Source organism: Phallusia mammillata, chromosome 1 (assembly GCF_965637545.1).
Source record: "Phallusia mammillata chromosome 1, kaPhaMamm4.hap1.1, whole genome shotgun sequence".
In the NCBI taxonomy this organism is placed as follows: Eukaryota; Metazoa; Chordata; class Ascidiacea; order Phlebobranchia; family Ascidiidae; genus Phallusia; species Phallusia mammillata.
The window spans coordinates 701389-709994 of record NC_137252.1 but is presented as its reverse complement, the minus strand read 5'-3'; the positions used below and the strand labels follow the sequence as shown (position 1 = coordinate 709994).

The following is an 8606-nucleotide window of genomic DNA, read 5'->3' as shown; positions in this document are numbered from 1 at the left end:
GCTTTAAACACATTGTGTAAACATAGTGAAAAGGTAAATATTTTCCGTTAAATAGACACCCGATTTCCAAACAAACAAGATAAACATCAAATCGATGTTGTTTGCATTACACTTGCGCTCAAACATACCTGTGTTAAAGACAGATTTTATTGGAATGGACATATGTTTTGACAGTGTTTCATTTTGTTTCTACTTCTTCCAGAAAACGCATGAAATTTAAATAGATCTGGCGGTATAACTCATGATATCTATAAACAGTGCACTGCTTTTTGCATTCTTATAGTTTTCTTGTTCAAATCAGAAATTATTAGGCAACCCAAAGGTGGTTATATCAGACGTTTGTTCTTTTTTGTTTCATTTGTGCTGGAGACAAGTCAATTGACTATCTGATTGTTAAAGTCACAACATGTTTTTCAAGAAATACCAGCCAAAACGAAAATCTAAAAGTGTACGAACGGCCAGCATTAAGAGGTCATTACTTTCCTGTACTAGCCGTTTATTACAATGCAACTGATACGTGTACAATTGACTTTCTGCACAACTTGTGGTTGTTCAATAGACGATCATGCTCGGGTGGTTTTGCAAGGAAGCGGTGGAAACGATTACATCAACGCCGCTTATATACCGGGTTACAATAACCAGAAGAAGTTCATCGCCACTCAGGGTCCGAAGAAGGAGACAATCAACGATTTCTGGTTGATGGTTTGGCAGGAAAACTCCAACATCATCGTAATGCTTACTGGCTTGGTGGAAAACGGAAAGGTAATTTTTCTAACTGCTGATAATGAGCGACCTACAACAGAAAATTAACCTTTACCATGTCAACATGATTGCACTTTTGTTTATTTAAAAAATATTCAACTCCATTCCACTGAGTTTAATTATTGTCTTACGTGACTGCACAAGTTTCAATTGTAAACCATGTTACGGTAAACATAATAGTCTAGTGGTTTACTAACTTTTGTTGGTTTTGCAAAACCGGTTTTTCTGCAGCCAAAATGTGAACAATACTGGCCCGAGGTAGAATCTCAAAGGAATTTGACCGCTGGCCTTTCAGTTCGAACACAACTGGAAATAACTATCGGTGGAATCGTTCAACGACAGTTCGTCATATTCACGACAACAGTAAGTAAAATGTTTGTAACGAATAGGTTCTAGTCAGTTGGTTGATAATAAGGTTGTTGTTGATGATTTTGTTTTCTTGAACATTAGAAATAATTAGCAATGTTACTGCCAGGTATTCATGGTCAAATGCAGACAATGTTTAACTCGTTAGCAAGATGCAAACGCATCAGGCTGCTAATTGGAAATGCACAAATTCATATGATCCCATATACAACATTGCAAATATAAAAAGAAATACATTTAACCTTGAAAAATGAACAATTGTTTCGTTTGCCAGGAACAACGTACCATAACACAGTTGCAGTTTACAACTTGGCCCGATCATGGGATTCCAGTAACTACATCCAACATGATCCACTTACGTAACATGGTCGATAATTTGCAAAACACAAATGCTCCAATCATCGTGCACTGCAGGTAAAGACTTGACAAACCCTATGTTATTTTGAATAATCAATAACACATATGTCTTATATGCAGTGCTGGAGTGGGACGCACAGGTACTTACATAGCAATGGACACATTGTTTCATGAACTTGACGACAAAAGAACAGTTGATGTGCCAAGAACTGTTCTGAAAATGAGAAAGAATCGAATCGACATGGTTCAAAATTCGGTGAGCTTGACAAACTATGTCGGCTTTTGTTACATTTTCCTTGATATTCAAAATTATTTAAATGTAAGTTGCTTTGTAAGTAAAGCAAAGAATGCTGCATGGATGTACTTTTGCAGAAAGGGTTTAAACTGTAAAAGATAATATTGTTACAGAAACAATACATGTACGTCTACAAACTGCTTATGGAGAGCGAGAGTCTAAAGGAAACAGATAAAGATGCTACGGAACTACGATCAATGACTTCGAGTGAAATGTGAGCAATCCTATGACGTTTCTAGTGTTGACTTAATTGTAAAACCAGCTAATAAGCAGATAAATAGTGTCAACTCACAATATAGTGATGTATGCGAATAACACGATAACTGTTAGTTGTTGATCTTGCAATGTACAACTGGCATCTTATATTCAAAGTAAAATTACAGAGAGGAAATGCTGGAGCAAGAATTCCAAACATTGTCATCTTGGAGATTTGGCGAGAAATGGCAGGAAAATCACCCACAGCTGAGAACATGTAAATAAATGTCTTACAATGTTGGACATCTATAATTATCCTGTTAAAAATGAATTTAGATAAGAACACGTCGGTCAAACTTTGGGACAACAAAAGTCATAACATTCAGGAGTTGGATGCTTCATACATTCAGGTGAAATTACTAACATTCGCTTATAATGATCAATGTGGAAAACTGTTTTCGACATTTCCAAAAAACACTATGTTTTTCGTTTAACATACAGAACCATGGGTCTTCAGATTTCATCGCGGCAAGAAATCCTGCAGCTGGAGAACATGAAAACTTCTGGAAGATGATTGTCGAGAAGAAAGCTTTGGTTGTTGTTGATTTGGAGAGCAGCATTGATGTAAGTTTGTCAACAATTTTGCCGAAAATGGTTTTATACTTTTGAAACATGTTACTCATTTTAGATTCCACTCAATGCAGCTTTACAATATGAAGACATTTCGGTATCGGTTCGTGATGTGAATGAAGGCAACGTTCACAATATGATAACTCTCAACGTCTGGTCTGCAACCACCGCCTTTGTGAGTTTAGTTTACCTATAATAAAAACAAAGCAGTTGCGATACTTCTTGTTCTCGCATGTTGAATACAACCTTTATTTTCTTGTCAGGCTGCCCAACAATTGAAGCTTCTGCAAGTAAAGGGATGGAGTGACGTGGAACGACCTCCGAAAGTAATGGATTTCATCAAAATTATTGAGGAAATGCAACGGCAAAAACAGAATTGCAAGTGTGTGTTGGTAGGATGCAGGTGAAAAATAATTGATTATATTAGGTTCAAAATCAACCGACCTTCATTAAATGTCTTGAATTAATAAAACGCTTCATACAATGTCATTTTTACTATTGTAGCTCTACATTGAAAACTACATTAATCAAATTCGTTCGAGTTTTATTCACTTAAATTAAACTTACTAAATTCTTTCGTGTAATGCCGCAGTAACGGATCAACGAGAACTGGGACCTTCATCGCTCTGGTGAACATTCTCGAACGTTTGAAGACACAAAAGCGGGTGGATGTATTCCGAACTATGAAAGACCTGAGAGATATGAGACCTAATATGGTCGACAACAAGGTAATTCAAGTAAGGTGTATACTTATAAGTATCCTCGTTATTACCGTTTTTGTTATTACAGGAACTCTACAAATACTGCTACTCTGTCGTCATGCAATATCTGTCTGATTTCGACACTTATTCAAACTATAAATAAACTTTAAATTGAAGTTAACTATACTAGAAATATGTTACGAGCGATTACATATATGTGACGATTTGAGTTTTTGTTCGACAAAATGAGCAAAGTGAGTCATGAGTTGAAAAGTTTTTTGTTCGTGAAACAAACTACTTGTGGCGGCCTCTTTATCATGTTTACGTTCGTGTGTATCGAACTGTCGTTGTCGCCTAAAAAGTGCGTTTTCATTGTTAGTCAATCCTCTAGCATTGAACTGCTGTAGATGATGGTTTGTTTATTTCATTGTATTAAGGTAGAACGAAAAACTTTTTACAAACCTATGCAAATTGTCCACAAATATTATGTTAATTTATGAATCATTAGATTTGTCATCGGGGCTATGTAAACTACACTACTGCTCAATTACCCGTTTCAAGATTTTGAAACGCTTTTGTCTAAAAGCAATATACTTAAAAATGAAGTTTAGTAGCTGATGTTTTGTGAGCATGTATGGATCCACAACATAGGTGAACACATCGAACGAGTGTTCTACAATCAAATCTTTGCGAGTTAAAGCATTTCTACCAGTATATGAGTTGCAAGGACAGTAGGTGCCGTAAGGTGGTTGTTTGTGACCAGTTACGTTCACTGCAAATACTTGGCATCAGTCTTTGCCAAAAAAAAACACTCACATACTTCTTTCAACTGATATAAATGTTAGTCGGGTGTTTCCTGTTGGACTTATAAGGTTGAAGTCTAATTCAAGTGTCTTAATTTTCACGTTAGAATTTGTAAGTTTCGGCGTCATTCGCGCTTAAATTTTAACAAATTAATGGTAAGGCTGTGCTTTGGGCTTGTAGTTTCGGGTTCCGTCCCAATTTCGCTTGTAATTACTTCGTACTTTTCCATTATGACTCTATCATCAAGTACCGCATGTATTGTGTCACCCGGAACTACTTTATACCCTACGTTTACCACTCGGAAGTGACAAAGAGACTGGATGAATACTTTAAACGCATCTTACATGTTATCGGATTTTATCCAAAGCAAATATACGTTGAAATGGACGGTTTGAGTCATAGGAAACCGAAGCCAAATCAATTAAATTTCGGCATATATATTCTTTCACACAGCACATTGTCTGGTAAACTTTCATCAAATTATAGACAGTGGCAAACATGCAGAATATAGTTACGAAGCTAAAGAAGAGAAAAGGCCCAGTTTGCTTCTGAAATAACTCTCAGAAAAAAATTGCAGTACCACGAGGCAGACAACGCACAAAACTTACTGTTTGTATATTTTCATGCAAAAGAAATTCCAAAGGATATGGCAAATAAGTTGCTACTGTTGCTAATATTCGAAATACAGAGGCTACTGCAAAGTATTCTCGTCTAGGTCATGTTATAACAAACCTAATTATTCAGTTTGAAGATTGTGCAAGCCTGCGTACTGTGATGTATGCATGATGAAATATGACGCGTATGACGAAATCGTTACTCTGTATAACTGCTCCAGAGCTAACCCCGGTAACGAGTTCAAACTACAGTCAGTGGTAGCGTGATGCATTCGATGCAGTGAATCATTTCTATTATGTTCAAGAAACTGAATTAAAGACAATTAGTCGGAGGGAAAGCAACAAGTCTCCGTTAATTACAAATCCCGAGCAAGCAAACGTGGAAACTGTTACGTAAGTCTATTGTATCGTTATTCCAGGATGTATACGAAGTCGTGTCCGTAATATGAGTTTATTATAAAACAACCACTTGACTAAACATCGTTTGTGTATTGTTTTTAGTAGATACAGAAACAGGGTCAGCAATGAAGGGAAATTATCTAAGTAATATTTTGGTTTTGGTTTTGATTCAGTACTCGACGGGACAAAGCAACAGTAAGTATGTCCAACAAAAACCAATAATAATGTAAGAACAATTGATAAAACAAATAGTAATGGAGCAACATTACTGACTGAAAGGTGTTGCACGTGTGGATGTTAATTTTTTTTAAGGTTTTGTGCATTTTTAATCTAGAAGCTCAAGAGGTATCACCTAAAGCTAAGGCATAGAATAAACGAATAATTTAAAAAAAGCAATGGCTCGAGGGATTTAAATTACCGATTAAATACAACAAATCATGAAAGCAATGAAGGAGAAACATACCAATCTCCAGAAAACGCATACGATTTTACTTTCAGGTTGCAACAAGACACTGAAAGCAGTAAAGGACAGTGTGTTGATATTATCTGACGATCTTGTGGATGCAAACTCTGCACAGGAGAAATGTTCTTTGCTGGGTGGAAATCTTGCAATGACTGATGACCCACAGATCAACACAACTCTCACTCAACTCATGACAGACAAATACACAACAGGTTAGGATGTAAAATAATGAAACAGTAAATAGATTATATTTCAACAACAGACTATGTTGTAACCATAGTTCCGTATAAGCTTAGCTTTAAATGAACACATTGTACATTATTTTTAGAATAGAGAAAAATCACGTAATCGTAGTATCGTTTAGATTTAGAGAGAGTTTATATTTTTTACAATCCCGCCGATCCAATACGATACAAATACTCAAAGAATGCCGCTGAAGTGGGTTGGAAAAGTACAAAATCTCTTGGACATCTGTGGTATTTCGATTTGTATAAAAGGTGACAGTTTTAAATACAAACCAATTGATACAAACAGTTAAACATACTATTGTCCAGCAGCAATCCTGGAATTCATAGCCAAGAAATTTACTTCTGCAATTATGAAATCAGAGGCGACACAGAGAGGTGGAATGTGACCATTGGAAGAACCTGTGCCCGTAATGGTTTGTGTTTAAGTAACTATTAACGTTCCACCACAAAACGATGGTACTAACATTTTACACAAAGATAGCAAACTGTTGTATTAAATGTTCTTATTGATGTCTCAACTTACTCAAAACATTACACAAGGCAACAAACACACTACGGTCTCTTAATTCTCCAACAACCGAAACAAAATTGTTAATAAATAGCAAAATGCTGATTATACTGTTTTATTTAAATCGTGTAGTTTTCCAATAATTTTTTTTCGGCATGCCTAACTTACACTTTTTTGATATTATCTTGCCATTCATCCCGTGTTCCTAATACCTTCTCCTTTGCATCTTCATTACCGTGGTCAAACAAAAACCTTTTTGCATTGGGTTGAATTGCAACTAAATCTGTACTGCTTTCAGGATGGCAATTCCGGTATTCCTTATTTTCCGAATTTAACACATTGACGCGCAAAAAAGAAATATTTACCTACGGAAGATATACACCGCCTTCTTCAAGCAAGTTGCAAAGTGTCCATCAGACGTATGAGAACTTCAAAAAATATGACGGATCGTTTCTGGCACCAAGTGAGCGTTTGGTTTGACAACATACAAAGACAAAAAACGATTTTGTTGTTTATATTTTTAAGTAAGATTTGCAAATTTTTCCAGACATTAACCTCTTAATCGGAGCTCATTACAATGCGTCTGTGAACGGCTGGTATTGGAGCGACGGCTCTCCGGCAAACTTACCAGTTTCCAACGTTACAGCTTGCCAGCAGGGAGCGTTGCATTATGGGATCGGATGGGAGCAGTCAAGCATAAACTGCAGTGGGGAACCGGCTTACTACGGTTGCCAAGTAAAATGTGAGTAATTACGAAACACATTCGTTTAGGTCAGGTAAACGAGAGACTTCACACAATATCTCTGTATTGTTTAGATTTGTTTCTGTACTAACAGATCAAAACAAAACGATTGTGTTCAGATTACAAGAAAAGCATTTCTAATATATTTTGCGATTTGATGATTTTTAAATGATACATTGCATGACTTCATTGTGAAGTTTCTTGCAAGATATTACAGCGTTGTATTATTCCAGTAAGTCATATAATCTTTTAACCAACCTATAGTTAAGGCTGGTGTAAAGAAATCCAAATGCAACGCATCAACTGTGGTTGTCAGTTGGACTGGACTTAATCAATTCATCAACGATAACAATCTCAATGCAAAGGTATTGATTCATCACATCAAGTTTTTTTAAACATGCAGGTGTTATGCCTTTTTACAAATGTTGTATTTAGGTTGAAATTTTTGTTTTGGGAGTAAACAAGACCATCTTAGCATCGTATGCAGATCAAAACACAACAATTGGAAACCTAAGCTTTGGAACAGAATATAAGATCACTGTAAGTAGTGCAAATTAATCACTGGAAAAGTTTGCATCTATCTGAAATATATCGCTGTCAAAACATACTTGAATGCAATGTATTTCGTTCGATGGCAAAGTTGAAGCCGATAGACAACCAAACAACTAAGCTTATATTAATTACCAAATAATGTAACTAAAGTAAAACATACAAGAACTGTTTGATTCTTTTAAACTTAACTGTTTAAACTGGAACCTTTTAAAAACAACAACTTCAAACAACTTTGATATTCAGATCATTGCAACGCTTACAGGATGCATAAACGTCAACGTCTCAACAACAAAAACAGTAACAACTAATGAAAATCCCCCATCAAGTTGCTATCCTCAAAGTAAGCAAACGTGGTTTGTAAAAATGTGGAATTTGAATTTCAAACCTTACCAATGATTTTCGAAGTAAACACGAGTGCAGAGACATTTCCATGCAACCCTTCAACCGTGCTAGTCAAATGGACCGGACTTGATCTATTAATCAACGGAAACGACCTAATATCGCAGGTGGAAAACAAAGTTTCGGGTTTGTTGAACTGTTATTTGAATCCTTCATTGCACCCAATTGCATTCAGGTTGAGGTTCAAGTCCATGGTTCGCACCAAACCATCTCATATCCGTATTCAGACAATTTTACAGTACTCGAAGGTCTCAATTACTCTACCTTCTATGAAATGCAGGTAATAACACTTTTTATTTTGTTCGCTTTCAAAATTCACTCCCTGTTTTGGCAGAAAATTAAAAAGAATAACTCTCTACGTAACATAAGATCAAAGTAACCCAGACCCGACACATATTTTTTGATACATCGCAGGTCACAGTGATTGTCACCGGTTCAATCAACACAAATATCACAACTCCGGGTGATCCCCCACCAAGCTGTTTTCCTGGAGATAACACAGCAGATTACGCAACTAAAGTTGGAATGATTGCTGGTATGGTGATCGGACTGTTGCTTCTGGTACTTGTCA

At 36.2% G+C, this 8606-nt stretch overlaps 1 protein-coding gene and 1 long non-coding RNA gene across 2 annotated transcripts; both read left to right on the top strand.

The window, feature by feature from the left end:
• The first annotated feature begins 651 nt into the window (after positions 1-651).
• LOC145219299 (receptor-type tyrosine-protein phosphatase alpha-like) lies at positions 652-3500 on the top strand. The gene is made up of 12 exons (XM_080086681.1): positions 652-762; positions 994-1125; positions 1403-1542; positions 1606-1741; positions 1894-1994; positions 2164-2252; positions 2312-2385; positions 2477-2599; positions 2664-2780; positions 2869-3008; positions 3198-3333; positions 3395-3500. The coding sequence occupies exons 1-12, from the start codon at positions 700-702 to the stop codon at positions 3467-3469; spliced, it is 1326 nt and encodes a 441-aa protein (XP_079942807.1). The 5' UTR covers positions 652-699; the 3' UTR covers positions 3470-3500.
• Positions 3501-6200: 2700 nt separating this feature from the next.
• Positions 6201-6978, top strand: LOC145209243 (uncharacterized). The gene is made up of 3 exons (XR_013855040.1): positions 6201-6247; positions 6641-6805; positions 6890-6978. It is a non-coding gene; the product is annotated as an uncharacterized LOC145209243 (long non-coding RNA).
• The last annotated feature ends 1628 nt before the right edge of the window (positions 6979-8606 follow it).

Bases quoted from the DNA above. Each gene is read 5' to 3' on its own strand.
- LOC145219299 (XM_080086681.1), top strand. From the start codon at position 700: ATGGTTTGGCAGGAAAACTCCAACATCATCGTAATGCTTACTGGCTTG. The intron at 1,126-1,402 runs GTAAGTAAAATG...TTCGTTTGCCAG, and splicing joins TCGTCATATTCACGACAACA to GAACAACGTACCATAACACA. The intron at 2,781-2,868 runs GTGAGTTTAGTT...TTTTCTTGTCAG, and splicing joins GGTCTGCAACCACCGCCTTT to GCTGCCCAACAATTGAAGCT.